This window comes from Rana temporaria, chromosome 2 (assembly GCF_905171775.1).
Source record: "Rana temporaria chromosome 2, aRanTem1.1, whole genome shotgun sequence".
Lineage (NCBI taxonomy): Eukaryota > Metazoa > Chordata > Amphibia > Anura > Ranidae > Rana > Rana temporaria.
In genome coordinates this window covers 56,190,084-56,210,058 of record NC_053490.1, presented here as the reverse complement: position 1 = coordinate 56,210,058, position 19,975 = coordinate 56,190,084, and the positions used below count along the sequence as shown (strand labels likewise).

Genomic DNA, 19,975 nt, shown 5'->3' with positions numbered 1-19,975 from the left:
TTACTAAATTGGCATGTGCAATTTTTTAAGTTCCGAATACGTTTTCCGTCAATTTTCGTTATTTTAGTTGATTCGTTAACATACAAATGAACGAATGGTTTAGCGCAATTAATAACGAATAACGATATTTTCAAAATAACGAATATGAAAAACAACGAAGATACGAAAGATGAAAGAAACGAAAACATAGAAACAACGAAAATACCGAACCCAAAAAAAATAATAATTACGAAAAACAAAATGAACGAAAATGCAAACTTACTAATATTCGAAGACCGAAAAGAAAACAACCGAAATGCAGAACAAAGACTAAAAAACGAAAATCAAAACTAACGAAAAATAAATTACGAATCTTCGGAAAACTGAAATGAAAACAACGAAAATACAAAAAAATGTAAATTAGCTTTCGTTAGTACTGAAATATTTCTGGACATTGACCAATAGCCACTGAGCGCTGTCCCTTTCCTCTGAAGAGGTTTGTTCCTTCCCCCAATGAGCTTCTTTCTCATTACCTCCTGGCTCCTTGTGTCTTTTTCTGTGTTAGGCCCCGTACACACGGCCGAGGAACTCGACGTGCCAAACACATCGAGTTCCTCGGCCAGTTCAGCCCTGAAGCCGCCGAGGACCTCGGCGGGACGAGAGCTCCCATAGAACAACGAGGAAATAGAGAACATGTTCTCTATTTCCTCGCCGAGCTCCTCGTCGGCTTCCTCGGCCGAAAGTGTACACACGGCCGGGTTTCTCGGCAGAATTCAGCCAGAAACTCGGTCGGAAGCTGAATTCTGCCGAGGAAACTGGTCGTGTGTACGGGGCCTTAGACTGCAGTGCATCTAATTTCTAGATTTGTATTTGTAATATCTGACATATTTTAGTTTTCTTCTACGTCAGACTTCATTCTAGACAGGGTGTGTGTGCTAACTAAGACAGCCAAGTCAATCACAGCAAAGTATGAATTACAAAATTACGACGAGTAGTGTGTCGAATAAACGTAAAATGTATTCTAACAGAATTACGAATGCAATAAAATCTACAAAAGTACGTTTTTACAATCAAAGGAAATTAGACACGAAAATACGAATGATCATAAAGCAACGAAAATATATTTCTTACGAAAATACGAATGCGGCATGATGGAAAATATAATGTAAATACGAATAGCAAAACAAAGGAGATTAAACTAACGTAAAAACGAAGGATTCAAAGGAGGGGAATTTTTTGGAAGAGTTGGGGGGATTATTGCGGTGCGATGAAGAAAACCAGACAAAGTATGTATGTATATATAAAAATATATAAAAAAGGTTTATTCATTCAATTTTTACAAAATATAGTAATTCAATATACAGATAGTGCATAAATTATTTTGTGGGAGCAAGATCTAGAAATAATTTTTTCGATCAGGTCGACCCTACTAGTTTCGCCTCTTGGCTTCTTCAGGGGAATTAGGACAAGATCGTCTCTCTAGATTACTCTAAAGAGATGAAAAAGAATAAAACAATTTTAACATATGCATACAATATAAGCTCTAAAAGAACTTCGATTATATATGTTCAACAAAACATGTCATGTATATAGAGTACAAACAAAAGTTTGGCTGGGATCTCTGGCGGGGCAAGAGAAACCAAAGTTCATAGGAGCAAATGCGCATATATCCACAGCCTGGTAGCAGCCAATGCTGTTCAGCCCATGAGAGGGGGCTGGCAGCAAAATTCCATAGGTAGGAGAAATAAAACCTACCCTAGCTTCATGCACAGCCAGTCAAGGAAAAACCCCCTCAGGGTGGATATTGAAATCCAAGTTCAACTGACAGGACTTAAAAATACAGAAGAAAAAAAATCTATGTTAGAATATGTGTTATTAAATTATGATCTGTTTCAACTAATTAAACAAATCCATAATAGAGTCAATAGGGTTAATATATGTAAAACAGCCATACCTTGAAGCGTAATAAAATCAAGGTGAATACAGGGGAATTAAGTAAGACAATAACATGGGCACTGAAGAGCCTCAATTCATCTGAGAAAAAAAAAAGTTTTGAATAGATTTAGTATACTTCATAAAGTTAGTGAGAACATGGGTAACTAAATTATTAAGTGTAAGCAAGGGATCAACTTACATGGAGTATTTAACTAGATGAACAGTCTGAGTGCAAGCAAACATCAGCTGGTGATAGAAAGTCAAAGGATAGTCGTTTGCAGCAAAAATCAAGGACCAGTCAATTGCAGCTGAAAAGTCCACAGATAATCTCCTTTAAAAAGGGTAGAAAATGAATGAAAATAAATGAAAAAGTGAAGGTTTAGCCATAAGTATTCAAACCTTACACAGAGGAGACAATAGTGAGGAGAGTGAATGGTTGCAGGATGGAAACTTACCTATCTTTAAGAGGAATAAAGACATCTGTCAGTACCCTGTTGGTAGCAGACAGATAATGATCATATCATGCTATATATAGCCTGTTGGGGAGGCGGGTGCATCGCGATTGGATCTCAGATGTCACATGGTCACTGAGATGCCTACAATTCCCACACTCCTTAGCGCTGAAGCAGCCGTGTCATATGATGACACCGGGCAATCAGCGGAGCCGCACTCTGGAGAAAAAGGAAAAAAGGAAGGAAACGTATGAGTGCAGAGGGGAGGAACACAGAGCACTAAAAGAGAGCGATTGCCAGCCAGCAGCACCAAAACAGTCACACATACACAGAGCGGCGTGGACCATGACCGCAAGCTGACTGATCAAGGCAAACCAAGCAATCAAACATGAAAGCAAAAGCAGTAGATCATATATTGTAGAAGTCAAAATATAATAATGAATTAAGACAAACAAAAAATCACTAATAAGAAGGGGAGAGAGACCCTGAACAGGGATGTGAATGGGCTGATGTATGGAAAAGGGCTGTAGTGGCTTATTGGGAAGGATGCGCATTACCTCCAGAACTAATTAGGGCTCAAGCTAGTCCCACATATAGGTGAACCCAGAAAGGAAAAATTGCCAAGCCAGAGACCCAAGCCAAAATAAAAAATTATATACAACATATTTACCAATAAAATGAAAAATGTAGGGTTTACACTATATGTACAAACATATGTATTCAGTATATTTCAATACATACAATCAAAAATCGACAACATTATTATTGATTCATAAATTATACATCAATATTCAAAGGAAGTAAATGTGGTTGTTATAATGATATATAGCAATATATAACACATTATTGCCCCCATCATAAATGGGAGCAGGTGGGTTGATTTTAGCCAATGCCGGAACTTGCCCACTAGGTGGAATATGGGGCAAAGAGTTTGGTGGTCAAAGTAGAATACATGTAGGACCTGCTGGAGAGTGGCAATAGAGCAGGATGTAATGAGGAGGGAGGAAATGACCAGACCATAACACCTTTCTTAGATGGAATAAGGTAGAGGCCACTTTATTTAATAATAATAGAATTTCTTATAAATATTTCTTTCACAGAAAGGGCTTGAAACTGATATATTCGTTCAACCCCGGAAATTTAGTGGCATCTAACTGATGTATCCATTTGGTTTCAAGTTGGAGTAAGGTCTGGTCAATTCCTCCACCTCGAACATGTATAGGAACATGCTCCAGGGCTGAGAAACTTACAGCGTTAAGATCAAAGTCATGTAGGCAACCTACATGTCTATTTAAAGCAGTGGTCATTAGACGCTTATATAGAGGGTTGACATGGTCTCTAATGCGTTTAAAAAACGGTCTCTTGGTCTTGCCAACATAGAAACATCCACATTGGCAAGATGCCAAGTAGACGACGCCCACCGATTGACAGGTGACACGGAACTTTAGTTTGTGAATGCGATCGTTGGGTAAAAGAGTGACGTCATTGGTATATATAAACCGACAAATGTCACAGTTACCACAAGAAAAAGTACCTTTAATAGTAGATGTCTCACATTCCTTTCTGGTGTGGTGACTTTGGACAAGGCGATCCCTCAGTGAGGGAGTCCGTTTAAATGTGATTTCAGGATATGGTTTTATATATTTTGATATCGTATTGTCGGCTAGAAGTAGGGGCCAAATTTTTTTTTAAATCTGTCGCATTTGAATATGCTGTTGCGAAAATTTGGTCACTATTCTGATAGAGTCAGTTTTATTAGGTTGTTTGTTGGCATTTGAATAAATAAGATTAGATCGGTCTAGTCTGATCACCTTGTTGAATGATCTTTTGAGCAAGGATCGACTGTAGCCCCTGGAGAGTAATCTACAGTATAGATCATTAGCTGCAGCGTGGAAATCTGTGTCTCTGGTGCAGTTTCTTTTGAGCCTCAGGAACTGGCTGTAAGGAATGCTATCCAAGAGTGGTTCAGGGTGGGCACTGGTCGCGTGCAAAACAGTGTTGCCCGCAGACGGCTTGCGATACAGTGATGTATGCAAGCGACCCATACGGTCAACATGGATACGCAGATCCAGGAAACTTACATCAGTTTGGCTACATTCCATGGTGAACTTTAGGTTGAAGGTGTTAATAGCCAATAATTGCATAAGGAGTGTGAGTTCCTCCCTAGAGCCATACCACAAAATCAGTATGTCGTCTATATATCTGTACCATTTAATGGCCTTAGACAACAGTTTTGACAGACATATGTTCGAAAAGATCTCCTTCTCCCACCCCCCCAGATACAGGTTAGCGTAGCTGGGGGCACACTTGGTCCCCATAGCCACTCCCTGTATCTGGAGGAAGTGGGAGGAGTCGAACATAAATACATTTCTTGTTAAGATAAACTTCAAAAGTTTCAGGACAAAAGCATTGTAGGGATCAGAGTTTAGGCCACGTGCCTGTAATTCTATGGATATAATTTCAAGGCCTTTGGAGTGTGGTATACAGTTATACAGACTCTCCACGTCGAGGGCCACCAGCCAAGATCCAGGTGGAATGGACTTACCATCCAGAGTTTGGAGCAGGTGGATGGTGTCCTTTACATAAGAGGGAAGAGACGTAACATGTATAACACAAATATCTGTCCACCAAGGTGCTGGCTTTTTCTGTTAAACCGTTGCATCCCGAAACGATCGGTCGACCTGGGGGATGTTCTAAAGATTTATGAACTTTTGGTAGTGCATAGAATGTAGGGATTTTGGATTCCCTCACGTTCAAAAAATTCCAGGTATTTAAATCGATCGTGCCTTTTTGATAGGCTTCAAAAATCAGTTCATAGTACTCCTTATTGAAGTTTTCTATTAAAGTCTTAGAGATCGGTCTGTACCAGTCTTTGTTGCCAAGGATGTCGAGGCACATGGACTCATATGCCCCGACATCCATGACAACGACGTTTCCGCCTTTATCGGCTGGCTTTATGATCAATCCGGGATGGTTTTGCAAGTCAGACACAGCTTTCAACAGAGCAGGGGACAAGTTTTTATCAACCCTCCTGTTCAAGTCCATAAGTTGAATTTCATTTGTCACTTGTTGAACAAAAGCCCAAAGGTTGGGATTCATCTGTAAAGATGGAAAAGATCTCGATTTGGGCTTGTATGAAGCCGGGGGAGGGAAGGTCACACCAGAGACGACCAGACCAACAGATCTTGGTGTGGTATCATCTCCAGTCTGACCCTCCTCCCATAGACACATCAGGTCATCCATTGCCTGGAGTTCCCGATCAGTGTAATCCATCAATGAAAAATCAATGCCGTCTGATTGTTTCGGTTTATCATAAAGAACCTTAAATAGTAAGCGTCGAGCAAATAAATGTGTGTCTTTTATCAGCTGAAATTTGTCCATATCAGCTGATGGGCAAAAAGTTAGTCCAAGGCCAAGTACATGGATTTGTTCAGTGGTCAGGTTTTCACTTGAAAGGTTGATTACCTCTAGTCCTGAAGTGCCAACATTGGAGCTTGAGGAGTAGGTGTTGGGTTTTGTTCCTGATTTTTCCCTAAAAAAATGGGAGCAATCTTGGGATCGATTAACTGTGTGTTAGATGGAAACATTGTAGGAATGAGAGGTTCGCTTACCTGTCGTATGATGGACGAGGATAGAGCGGAGGGGATAGAGGGGATAATCCCAACTGATGGTAGTAGTGTGGGGTTAGAGGCCTTAACCGCGATGGATGGTCTACCCTGTAATGGGGTGGACGAGTGCGTATTTAGTGGAATATTGTGAGTTGTTTGTGACTTACGGTTACCGGGCGGGCCGAAAGTGCGATGTAGTGCGAGTGGGTTTCTCGGCAGAATTCAGCCAGAAACTCGGTCGGAAGCTGAATTCTGCCGAGGAAACTGGTCGTGTGTACGGGGCCTTAGACTGCAGTGCATCTAATTTCTAGATTTGTATTTGTAATATCTGACATATTTTAGTTTTCTTCTACGTCAGACTTCATTCTAGACAGGGTGTGTGTGCTAACTAAGACAGCCAAGTCAATCACAGCAAAGTATGAATTACAAAATTACGACGAGTAGTGTGTCGAATAAACGTAAAATGTATTCTAACAGAATTACGAATGCAATAAAATCTACAAAAGTACGTTTTTACAATCAAAGGAAATTAGACACGAAAATACGAATGATCATAAAGCAACGAAAATATATTTCTTACGAAAATACGAATGCGGCATGATGGAAAATATAATGTAAATACGAATAGCAAAACAAAGAGAATTAAACTAACGTAAAAACGAAGGAACGAAAAAAATCATTTTAAAAATACGAACGCGGCAGAATACAAAATATAACGAAAATACGAATCTCGATTCAACGAAAAATAAACTAACAGAAAAAAACAGAAACGGAAAAAAAAGTGTTACGAAAATACTAAAGAGTACGAATACGATAACTAACGCCTTACGAAATTACGACTCGTTACGAATCACGATAAACGAACAGAAACGAAACAGAAATAAACGAAAATGTTTGCTGTGCACATGTCTATTACTAAACCCAGTAATATGAACATAGTTCATCTGCCCACCCACAGTGCCCACAGCTTATAAATCCTCTTTTTACATTAAATTATTGCCACTATATACCTTTTTGGCTGATCTGTATACCACAGTCACATGATAACCGGCAGTGTTTGTCCAGAGCTGTGTGTTCAGGTAGAAGGATATTTCTACTATAGCCTGTATACTAGCCCACATGTGTGATGTCACTATCATGTGACCTGGCTAGCTCTGAGAAGTAAATGTTCTCTCCAGCATAAAAGACACAACTGAGCATGTGCAGGCATGTGCATTATATTTTACTCAATCTTACTGTATCTTATTACTGACATCAACTAGGAAAAGAACGATATTACTCTCACCTTTGCCACTCAGTGTCCAATTTTCATCTTCATCAAAATGAGTATCTCCACCAACATCTTCACCTGGTGCAAAAGCGTGGGCCAAAACGCCCAATGGTCCATCAAATGGAAAGAAATCCCCATGGGCTGCAGAGAGATGTCAGTCAGTATGTATCTTGTAAAAATATAAAGATATTTTTTTCTTACCCAGTGAAGAAGATTACGTTGCTTATATGAATTTTCAGATGTTATGGTAAAGGTGACACACACACACACTCTCTCTAATTCTTAAATAGCAATAAAAACCCAATAGGAGTTTTAAACCTTTCCCAACACGATCCAGAACTAGAAAAAAATGTTTTTGGCTTAATGTATACAATATAGTTCCAAGGCACACAGTAATGACAAGCATGCATGGGGTCACACATAAGAACAATTTTATCTTGCAACCATCAAGGCATACCAAATCAAAGGGCAACTAAAGACGTGAAGGTGGAGTTGGGCTGTAAGAAAATCATTTGTTTATTTCATTGTAAGGAGAGATAGCAAACATGATGGTTTAAGAGTTTTATTTTCCTGTAACAGTTTTGGCTTGTGGTTTTCTTGAAATCTATAGTGAATTTATTGTGTCTGTAGGCCTGGAACATCACTGAAACAACGTCTTAGCAATTATGCACAGGGATCACATACTGCCATGCTTACTACGTATATGTAACACTAAGGCCTTATGCCCACTGACGTTTTAAAAAACAGGTTGTAAAGCTAGTACAGACGCCAGGAAAAAAGCGGCGTTTTTGAACGTGATTTTTACCGCGCTTTGCATCGAATTCAATGCACGTTTTGCCGCGCTAGCTTTCAGCCTCATTTTTCTTTCTCTATTCAAAATCAATGGTTCCCTATGGGAGCTCATTGATTTGAATAGAGGTCGCACCAAAAGTCGGATCAAGATAATCCGACTTGCGGAGCGACTCGTGTGTGGAGAATCTTGAAGAGGAACCCCCGCGACACTTACATTTTTTTTTGCGCGAGGTTCCCCCCAAAGGATGATACCAGGCCCTTTGGTCTGGTATGGATTTTAAGGGGAACACCTATGCCGAAAAAACGGTGTGGGGGTTCCCCCAAGATCCATACGGAACACGCCGCCTGGCCGGTCAGGAATGGGGGTGGGGACGAGCGAGCGGCCCCCCCTCCTGAACCATACCAGGCCGCATGCCCTCAACATGGGGGGGTGGGTGCTTTGCTCCAGGTGGGGTAATTATGTCATCACCACCGGGAGCATGCTGGGACTGTGAGGTCATAAGAGGCCTATATAAATCATTGCGCACCGCACACCCGGAATAACAGCGGGAGGGAGCGTCGTGGCAACATCGGAAGAAAAGAAGAGGGAAGAAGGCAGAAGGCGATGAGGAAGATCGGGCTGGCCGCGGTTAGTAAAAGATCTGCAAGAAGATAGCGGCGGCCAGCCCCGAAGAAGGCCCCGGAGAGTGGAAGAAGAACCGGGGAGAGCGGAGAAGACCCCCGAAGGCAGAAGGCGACGAGGAAGACAGGGCTGGCCGCCGCTAGTAAAAGAGCTGCAAGAAGATTGCGTCGCCCAGCCCCGAAGAAGGTACCGGAGAGCGGGAGAAGAACCAGGGAGAGCGGAGAAGGCCCCCGAAGGCAGAAGGCGACGAGGAAGACCGGGCTGGCCACCGCTAGAAAAAAAGCTGCAAGAAGATAGCAGCGGCCAGCCCCGAAGAAGGCACCGGAGAGCCGGAGAAGACCCCCGGAGAGCGGAGAAGACCCCCGGAGCTGACTAATAAATGATTTTAAAAACCTGTGTTGTGTGTTTATTTTGACACTTTTCCTCCCGGTGAATGAGTAGGGGTACGATGTACCCCATACTCATTCACGTAGGGTGGGGGGCCGGGATCTGGGGGTCCCCTTATTAAAAGGGGCTCCCAGATTCCGATAAGCCCCCCGCCTGCAGACCCCGACAACCAACGGCCAGGGTTGTTGGGAAGAGGCCCTTGTCCCCATCAACATGGGGACAAGGTGCTTTGGGGTGGGGGGCGCAGTGCACCCACCCCCCCATGTTGAGGGCCTGGTATGGTTCAGGAGGGAGGGGGGCGCTTGCTCGTCCCCACCCCCATTCCTGACCGGCCGGGCGGCGTGCTTGGATAAGGGTCTGGTATTGATTTTGGGGGAACCCCCACGCCATTTTTTCGGCGTAGGTGTTCCCCTTAAAATCCATACCAGACCCAAGGGCCTGGTATCATCCTTTGGGGGGAACCTCATGCAAAAACATTTTTTAATTTTAATTTTAATTTTTTAATTTTCGCGGGGGTTCTCCTTCAAGATTCTCTGCATACGAGTCGCCCCACATCTTGACCCGACTTCTGGTGCAACCTCTATTCAAATCAATGGGCTCCCATTGATTTTGAATAGAGAAAGAAATGCTGGACGAGGCTTAACACAGCGTTTAGCCTCGTTAAATCATGTTTGCTGGCGTCTGACTTCTTTACGCTGGAGCTTCAGAACGCACTGGTCCTGTTTTTTTTTTGGAGCTTCAGAATGCACTGGTCCTGTTTTTTTTTTTACAGCTTAAAAACGGCTCAGCCATTTACAGCTCAAAAACGTCATGGTGGGCATGAGGCCATAGGCTAACATGGAGGGCCATTTTTAAGCTGCAAAAAACGCTCAGAAAATTGGCAGTAAAAACGTCCGTGGGCATGAGGCCTAAGACCCCTTTCACACTGAGGAGTTTTTTAGGCGGTACAGCACTAAAAATAGCGCCTAAATACCGCCTGAAAAACTCCTGCTCAGCCTTCTCAATGTGAAAGCCCGAGCCCCAGTGTGAAAGGGGCCTAAATCAACCATTCATGAGAAATGCTTGTAAACAGAAAAGGGTTATTGGCCAGTTTCCCTTCATATGGGCCCTCCCCTGCTCTTACATTTAGATCCAAACGAAATCATGATGTCAGCTTCGCCACTGTAAACCTGCATAAATTGCAAAGGTGTGACCTCACTCCATAGCCTCAGAGCACGAGCCACAGCATAATCCACCTCCATTTTGGTGATATCTGGTGTGTAATTGACAATTCTAAAAAAAAATAAAAGAAAACGGATGAAAGACGTCTAGATAACTGTACTATACAAATGCATAGCTTATGTCAGGGTTGCTCAACCTTTTGAAAAGCAAGGGCCACTTTAAGAGATTTGGTAAGCAGTCGAAGGCCACTATGAAATTAAAATGGTTCAAAATTTAGAATTTCTTTATTTAGAAAAACACAATGAACATTTTCCTCCTGCAGCCATTGAATGTTGGTGGGAGGGACAGGAAGAGAAGCTGGCTTTCAGAGGTTACAGGAGGAAAATAGAGAGGATTGGTTCCTATATATGCCACCTCTCCTCTCCAAGTGTAAAACAGAATGTGATAGACAGGCTGCATGGGGTGAGATCAGTGGTTGGGGGTGTTTGTTAAAAACACGTCTCAACTATGAGATTTTGCAGCCCCCTCAAACTGCAATCGTAGACGAGCCCTTACTGTCCTGAGCCCCCTATAAGGCCTGAGTGCACCTGCGACTTTCTTGGGTTATCTGCTCTTTGCCTTAGACTTCTATTATATCTTGCAGGTGTGGTGCACTTTCTGAAAGCTCACCAAAACTCTTGCATTCAGTATGAGATCAAGGGCCACATTAGAGGGCTCCAAGGGCCACAGGTTGAGCACCCCTCGTTTATGTGATCATTTAAAATTGTGGTTACTGTGTCTACCATCTTAAGAGTAAAGACTTTAATGTTTTTCCTCCTTAATAATAATAATAATGATAATAGTTGCAGATTTGCACCTGCATTTGTGGTGCACTAAAATGAAGAGTAATTAAAAAAAAATAGTGGCCTGAATCCGTCATTAACTTATCTCTTAATGCTCTCTTAAAGCGAACCTCAGAGCAAACTGCAAAATACACAATTATACACTGCTCAAATTTTTTTACCATCACTGACTGTCATGCTGAACGACGTTACAGGCAGCATAAAGTTCTCTGCGGCTTTTCCAGACCCTTTCACCTCTGTCACATATGCTTAGGGAGAACCTGCTCTCATCTGTGAAAATCATGGGGCACCAGTGGTGGACCTGCCAATTCTGGTGTTCAATGGAAAATGCCAATCCAGCTCCACAGTGTCCGGCAGTGAGCACAGAGCACACTAGAGGACGTTGCGCCCTCAGGTCACCCCCATGTAGTCTGTTTCTGATTGTTTGGTCAGAGACATTCACACCAGTGGCCTGCTGGAGGTCATTTTGTAGGGCTCTGGCAGTGCTAAGGTTCCTTCTCGCAAAAAGGAGCAGATACTAGTCCTGCTGATGGGTTGGGGACCTTCTATGGCTCTGTCCAGCTCTCCTTAGAGTAACTGCCTGTCTCCTGGAATCTCCTCCATGCTCTTGAGACTGTGCTGGGAGACTAGGCAAACCTTCTGGCAATGACACGTATTGATGTGCCATCCTGGAGGAATTGGACTGCCTGTGCAACCTTTACAGGGTCCAAGTATTGCCTCATGCTACCAGTAGTGACACTGACCCTAGCTAAATGCAAAACTACTGAAAAACAATCAGAAAAGATGAGTAGGAAAAAAAATAAATGTCAGACACCTCCACATGAAAAAACATTCCTGTTTTGGAGGTTGTCTCATTGTTGCCCATCTAGTGCACCTGTTGTTAATTTCAATTAACAGCAAAGCAGCTGAAACTGATTAACAACCCCCTCTGTATACACCCCTCCCCCTCTGCTACTTAACTGACCAGATCAATATCCCAGGAGTTCTGATTCAAAAGTGTTCCTTTAATTTTTTTGAGCAGTGTATATAAGTCAGTAAGGGGAGTTCATAAAGAGTGTTGTAGAATTCTGCCACACAGAAGGGGGGTGACGTGAGGTAAGGAGCAAATGAATGTCACCGACTCACTTGATCGCAGAACACAATGTAGTCTGTGAAAAGAATACAATAACTTTTAGTGAGCAAGTGACACGCTATAAGAACTATACTGCAGCTACAACAGTAAGATTCTGTGCGGGAAGCAGTGGTGCTCCATTTTTTTTTGGTGGGGTGCCATACAAGTCCACACTCACCCCATCCAGGTTGCAGCTTCCCCGGGTTTTTCCTCCCGACCAATCCGGTCTTAAGACTCCCTTCCTGTCTCGATTGGCTGGGAGGAGAATCCGTAAGACAATAGCGAATATTGCGGGTTCGGTGCGAAGTGCTCTGCACCCCGAGCCCAACTTTTTTGAAGACAATTGGCGCCTAATCATGTGCTTAAAAAAATAACTTGTAGAAATCTATGCATCTGGGATTAGGGGGCAGTGAATGGAGATCCGGGGGGCAGTGCCCCTGTGCACCTTATGGACCAGCCACCGCTAGCCAGAAGTTTGCTGCTTACAGTGGTGGACTGGATTTGTGATAGTAAGTGATTAACCAAAGGGAGCAGCAGCTAGATATGGGACATTACTCATTGGAGGTATTTTATTTTTACAAGGCAACTGTCGAAATAGTATTTTTTTCAAGAGTTGAAAAGTATTTGTGCCCGGAGTTCAGTTTTAAATTACAGCTGGAGATTTTGTATCCACTTTGGCATGAGCCCCATAGTGAGTTTATATGGATGTAGATAGGAAATGTTTTCAATATTTTGGTTTCAGCAAATGAAAGCCCATCCACCCATCCGCCCATCCTCCAACTGCACTCCTACTGGAGCCATTGTACCACAATCATACCTGTAGGTAAGTGTTGTTTTTTCCCACTTTGGTTTTCCTGGAAAGTGGCTGAACCTTTGCACATCTGGCACTCCACACCGGGGTTTTAGCATAACCTCCATTGTCTCCTTGTCTATTTTACCAGTGACTTCAAGGCCAAAAAATGACTGCATGGCCCTAATTTTTTCCTCCATTGGGTTGGACAATCTTTTTCTCATAGGAACATCACTGTAAAACTGATCTATGTAGTCCTAATAAATAAAGAAAACATGCATTTGAACATTTAACAAGTAGTACAAATATTTTTTTCGGTTTTTTTTTCATATTTTTACTATAAGTAATGTGCACCTGTCCCTCAGTAATAGACCTTGCAGGGCCATATTTCTGACAAGGCCTTATAGGGAGATGGGAAAAGCACCATGAAAGTACAACCTTTGCCATTTGTATTGTACTGTATTATTTGCCTTATGTAGTCACCTTTTCACACTTTAACCAGTTAACAACCGCCCTATAGACGATACACGTCTACAAGGCGGTTGCTTAACTCTGGGAGGACGTCCATGGACGTCCTCCCAGAATCGCGCTCCAGCGCACCCTCTGGGGCGAGCACACGGGAATGTTCGTGATCAACGGGTCCTCCGGACCCGGCGCATCACGGATCACGGTAAATCGCCGCTGATAGCGGCGGTTTACCACGTGATCGCTCCGTCCAATGACGGAGCGATCACTAGTAAACAAACTGGCGTCATGTGATGACGCCGGTGCCTCCCTCCCCTCTCTGTACCGAACGGTACAGTGGGAGAGGAGAGGGGGGGAGAGAGCAGATGCAGCACGAGTGCTGTGGGCTGGATCTGTGACACATGCAGTCACAGATCCAGCTAGCCATCCATCCCTGCTCAGCCATCCCATACCCATACTGTGCAATACACAATACCCATACTGTGCAATACACAATACACAATACCCATACTGTGCAATACCCCACAATACTCTGCAATGCCCCACACTACTCTGCAATACCCCACACTACTCTGCAATACCCCACACTACTCTGCAATACCCCACAATACTCTGCAATACCCCACAATACCCTGCAACGTCGCCTATGGGGATTTTTAAGTAGCAAAGTTTGGCGCCATTCCACGAGCGTGTGCAATCTTGAAGGGTGACATGTTGGGTATCTATTTACTCGGCGTAACTTCATCTTTCACATTTATGCAAAAGAATGAAGAAAAAAATACTAAATTTGCTAAATTTTATAATTTATAAACAAAAAAATCTTTTTTTTACAGAATTTTCAGTCTTTTTTTCTCTTACAGCGCAAAAAATAAAAAACCCAACAGTGATTAAATACCACCAAAAGAAAGCTCTATTTGTGTGAAAAAAAGGACGAAAATTTCATTTGGGTACAGTGTTGTATGACTGAGCAATTGTCATTCAAATTGTGAGAGCACCAAAAGCTGAAAATTGGTCTGGTTATTAAGTGGGTTTACGTGCCCAGTGATCAAGTGGTTAAGCCCGTACACACAAATCGGACCTTGGTCCGACCAAAATCACATCGGAATTCCGACGGAATTCCATCGGAGTAAAAGAGAACATGTTCTCTATCTAAACTCCGATGGAATTCATCTGAATTTCTGATGGAATTTACCCGATGGGGCATACACACGGTCGGACTTTTCCGATGGAAAAAGTCAGTGGAACTTTTTCCATCGGAATTTCAGATCGTGTGTACGGGGCTTTAGAGTTAGTTCAGGTTCAGGAGAAGAAACCAAAGAGAGAAAAGGAGTAGTGTAGCTGTAGAGAGAGGTCATAGAATGCTTGGTGGTTCAAGATCTGGAAAGTCATCTTCCTTCTTTGCAGATCGATGGTAGCTCTACTGTATTTATTATTGAGCTTTTCCCATGTCCCCCGCCACAACATTCAGCAGCCGAGAGTGAGGTTCATTAAAGTATAAATAAAATGCATAAAAAGTCTGCGCTGAAGTATTTGAACCTGTGAGGTTAAGCAGTCACTTGTGCAATTGTGACACCAATAGCAAAGAACATACAAATACATCAAAAAGTAGCACTAAATCATAATATAAATACTAAAAGGTGATTCAATATTCCACAAGAAAACCTTCTAAATGCAAAAATTCTAAAGATTAATCATTCCTTGTTATAAAGATATGTCAGGAAATAAAAATGTATTATTCTGGGTCATTGTTGATTGTGTTAAGGCACTTTTTACTATTTTTTTTAAACTAAATTGGGCTTTTACGTATTACACTATAGGCATGCACCTATTTTATTTCCTGACATATCTTTAGTATCGGTGGTGTAATCCTGATGGAAGAAGTTTTTCACATTTGGAGGATTGTGGTTAGAGGATATCAACAAGCGTATTTGAGAGGCTCCCTAAAGTGGTGTCACTTGGTGGTGGATGCACACATGTTTATCTCACTGCGTGTTGGAATGTGGGAACACTTGTAAAATACTGTATATAGACTGTGTAAGGACTTTATTTTGATTATACATGTTTTTTCACAACTTTGGGACTTTGCAAAAAATTAAAAATTACAATTCACCTTTGGGCTTTTCATTAATATAAGCAATGATTGATATTTAAATTTTCTGCATTTATACGGTTTTCTTGTGGAATATTATTTACATATATTGAATCACTTTGTATTTATATTATTATTTAGCGCTACTTCTTGACATATTTGTAGGACCATATAAGTGTCATATGGTTAAGGACTCTGGGCCATATTCTTGTAGATCCTGCGGCGGCGGCGCGTAAGCCATTTACACTACGCCACCCCAACTTACAGGAGCAAGTGCTGTATTCCCCAAACACTTGCTCCGTAGTTTGGGGCGGCGTAGTGTAAATGGCCCGGCGTATCCCAGCGTAATTCCAAGGGGGCGGCTTGTATTTAAATTAAGCGCGCCCCCGTGCCGTTCGAACTGCGCATGAGCCGGGCTTAAAATAGCCCAGTGCGCATGCTCCAGTTCTCGACGGAAAACATCAATGACGCCGACGTGTGCGTCATTGACGTAAAGTCGTATTCAAGAACGACTTAGTAAAACGACGTACCCGACGGGAAAAGACGACGCGGACCCGACGCCATACTTAACATGGCATACGTGGGACTGGCGTAAGGTTACCCCTCATATAGCAGGGGTAACCTTACGCAAACAACGGTTACGCGACGCGATTTTGTTCGAGAATCGGCGTATCAGGCTCATTTGCATAATCAAATGAGACCTGAACGTAAACGCCATCTAGCGGCCGGCGGCGAATTACATTTAGGATCCGACAGTGTAAGTGACTTACACTAGTGGGATCCTAGCCTAAATCCGGCGTATCTTGTTTTGTGAATACAAAACAATGATACGCCGGCGGGAAATTCGATTCGATCAGTAGATACACCGGCGTAACTTGTTTGAGAATATGGCCCTCTCTATTTGTCCCCATTTAAAAGCCAGGGTATCAGTACCACAAGGACCAAGTACCAGTGCTGTCACTCTATATAGAAAGATGGGGGTATGTCAGATGATGATTTGAGAGAGGATGGGAGTAGAAATGGCGCTAGCTTTATAGAGTGCAGTACTGATATTTTGGGTAATGTTACAGGCACAATAACAAATATTCAAATACAAATATTAGTGCATTAGTGCAAATATTAATAAAAATAAAATCCTGATTTTAAATTCCTAGTGTTGGAAATCGAAATAAAAGAAAAATGCTGGTGATGTCCAATATATATATATATATATATATATATATATATATATATATATATATATATATATATATATATATATAAATAGCAATGCGATTAACCACTTAACCACCGGACCATATTGCTGGTCAAAGACCAGAGCACTTTTTGCGATTTGGCACTGCGTCGCTTTAACTGACAATTGCGCAGTCGTGCGACGTGGCTCCCAAACAAAATTGGCTTCCTTTTTTCCCCACAAATAGAGCTTTCCTTTGGTGGTATTTGATCACCTCTGCGGTTTTTAGTTTTTGCGCTATTAACAAAAATAGAGCGACAATTTTGAAAAAAATGAATATTTTTGACTTTTTGCTATAATAAATATCCCCCAAAAATATATCAAAAAAACTTTTATTTTCCTCAGCTTAGGCCGATACGTATTCTTCTACATATTTTTCGTAAAAAAAATCGCAATAAGCGTTTATTGATTGGTTTGCGCAAAAGTTATAGCGTTTACAAAATAGGGGGTATTTTTATGGCATTTTTATTAATATATTTTTTTTACTAGTAATGGAGGCGATCAGCGATTTTTTTTCAGTACTGCGACATTGTATTTAAGTTCTTGTGTGTGCTCTTAGCACAGAGCAGTGACTGTCAGAGCTCTGCCCATCCAGCACTCACTGGAGAGCTGGACTGTGGAGGGGCTAGGAGCGGCTGGCTTAAACTCTCAGCAGCGTGCTGAGAGACTAAAACCAGGTCCTGGTCAGGCATATGGTCAGATTCTGCATCGGCTCTGTGATGTCAGTTGACAGCAGTCTTTAGCTTTCTGTAGGCTAAACATTGAACACAGGAGTGTAAAACTAAGGGCCAGATTCACGTAGATGAGCGGCGGCGTACGTATCGTAGATACGTTACACCGCCGCAATTTTTCATCGCAAGTGCCTGATTCACCAAGCACTTGCGATGAAAACCTACGCCGGCGGCCTCCGGCGCAAGGCGGGCCAATTTAAATGGGCGTGTGCCATTTAAATTAGGCGTGCTCCCGCGCCGGACCTACCGCGCATGCTCCGTTTCCGAACTCTCGCTGTGCTTTGCGCGAAGTGACGTCATTTTTTCGAACGGCGACGCGCGTAGCGTAATTCCGTATTCCCGGACGGCTTACGCAAACGACGTTATTTTTTACATTTCGACGCGGGAACGATGGCCATACTTTATACAGCAATACGATTGCTGTGTAAAGTTAAGGCACAAAAAAAAACGACTAACTTTGCGACGAGAAACTAGACTACGTAGTGAACGCGAAAAACCGACGTGGATCGCCGTAACTCCTAATTTGCATACCCAACGCTGGTTTACGACGCAAACTCCCCCCAGCGGGGGCCGCGGTATTGCATCTTAAGATCCGACAGTGTAAAACAATTACACCTGTCGGATCTTATGGCTATCTATGCGTAACTGATTCTATGAATCAGTCGCATAGATAGAACAACAGATACGACGGCGTATCAGGAGAAACGCCGTTGTATCTGCTCTGTGAATCTGGCCCTAAGTGCACTCTTGTAAACCCCCAGGAGCAGTATGGCCAAAAGACCTTTGGCCACACTTCTCTTTTAAATAAGGAAACACAGTCACTAAAATCTCTTACTGTATAAGCTGTAAATTGTTATTTCAAAAGTCATTTTATATATTTTTAAATCTGCAGCTTTTAGTAAAATAATACCCTTAACTCTGCTGCCATGAAGGTCTTTGTTCAGGCACTTATAGGTTGATTCAGAAAGAGTTAGGCCGGCTTATCTACAGATAAGCTGACCTAACTCTGAATCTGCACCGACCTATGTTTAAGTGTATTCTCTAACAGAGATACACTTAAACATATCTAAGATAGGACGGCTTGCGCCATCCTATCTTAGATTGCAATGTTTTGGCTGACCGCTTCCGGCATAGATTATGTAAATGAGCATTTATGACAATTCCCGAACATACGCGAGCCCGCCGCAGTCGATTAACGTAGTTTCCATAAGGCCTTAGGCGGCCTAAAGTTAGAGCTATGCTCTAGTGGCCTAGCCAATGTTAATTATGGCCGCCGTTCCCGACGCGAAGTTCGAATTTTTTACGTCGTTTGCGCAAGTCGTCCGCGAATCGGGAGTTACGTAATTTACGTACACGTAGAAATAAATCGGCCCGTACGGCGTCCTTAGCCGCAATGCGCACTGGGAAATGTAGGCGCCCGGCGCATGCGCAGTAGCAAAAAAGTAAAAAAACTTGAGGTCAAGCCTCATTTCCATACAGCACGCCCCCCTCCAACCAATTTGAATTAGGCGCCCTTACGCCCGCTCGTTTGAGGCTACGCCACCGTAGATTAGCAGGTAAGTAGATTGAGAATCACTACTAGCCTAGTTAATTTTACGGCGGTGTAGCCTAAACAGGCTAGGCTAGGCCGCCCTAAAGTTAGTCCCATCTCTTTGAATCTACCTATTAATTTATAGAGTGGTGCCTTTTTTCAAAACTGCGCTCCTGCACCACCACCCTGTTACACAAATTTTTGATTGAGACTACAATTGGCTATTTCAACACATATTATGCAGGCACAGTCTACTGTTGTCACCATCAGTAAACCCATTCGGAGTAATACCATGCAGCTATTGCTGGAGTGCAAATGGACAGGAAATGGCTGAAAAGAAGCTGCAGGAGATCAGAAGCACAACAAAAGATGTAAAAAAAAAAGTGAAAACAAGTATTACATTTAAAAAAAATGGCAATTATTCTTAAGACACAGTGCTTTAGAAAACGAAATGTGTATTAGTGAGGGTTTACCTATACTTGAAGAAACTAGGCGTAGCATAAATATGTCCTTTACATAGTTACCTGTGCTTTCTTCAAGTCGTTTTCTGTTATGTCCCCGGTAGTTACATCTTCAATTACCGATTCTACCCATTCATCGGGTCCGAATAGGTCTTCATATTCTTGAACAAGCTCAACCTCATAGACCTGATTCAGCAGAATCTGTATGAAAATCCATAATAGAACCATCCTGCACTCTCAGCTCTGTCCCTCTATTGTGTCTTTTTTTAGGAAAACTTTTATTTTTGAACATGCTGCGTAGCGTGTAAAGCGCCATATGTAATGTAAACACTGGCAAGGCTTGTTTAATGTTGCATTGTAAATGACGGCAGCCCCCCAGGCAAACATTCTTCTACTGTTCTTTGGAATTCTCAAGGGAGATATTCTCAGCAAAATCACAAAAACGTGTGTGGTTATTATCCAGCTGGTATGGAGATGGAAGCGATTAAAAGCATTGCCCCAGGCATGAACTGGCT

The 19,975-nt window shown here is 42.5% G+C and overlaps 1 protein-coding gene and 1 long non-coding RNA gene across 2 annotated transcripts in view; both read right to left on the bottom strand.

Moving 5' to 3' along the window:
- LOC120929026 (collagenase 3-like) overlaps positions 1 to 19,769 on the bottom strand; it is a 44,801-nt gene extending 25,032 nt beyond the window's left edge. Inside the window, exons 1-4 of the mRNA XM_040340212.1 lie at positions 19,524 to 19,769; positions 12,977 to 13,206; positions 10,169 to 10,317; positions 7,260 to 7,385 (exon numbers count right to left, since the gene is read on the bottom strand). Of these exons, the coding sequence (XP_040196146.1) occupies positions 7,260 to 7,385; positions 10,169 to 10,317; positions 12,977 to 13,206; positions 19,524 to 19,688 (670 nt within the window). The 5' untranslated portion in view covers positions 19,689 to 19,769. The remainder of the gene's footprint in view (positions 1 to 7,259; positions 7,386 to 10,168; positions 10,318 to 12,976; positions 13,207 to 19,523) is intronic.
- On the bottom strand, positions 1,367 to 2,481 carry LOC120929027. The gene is made up of 5 exons (XR_005747332.1): positions 2,370 to 2,481; positions 2,114 to 2,245; positions 1,934 to 2,013; positions 1,735 to 1,809; positions 1,367 to 1,468 (listed from the first exon to the last, which is right to left on the bottom strand). It is a non-coding gene; the product is annotated as an uncharacterized LOC120929027 (long non-coding RNA).
- Positions 19,770 to 19,975: the final 206 nt, after the last annotated feature.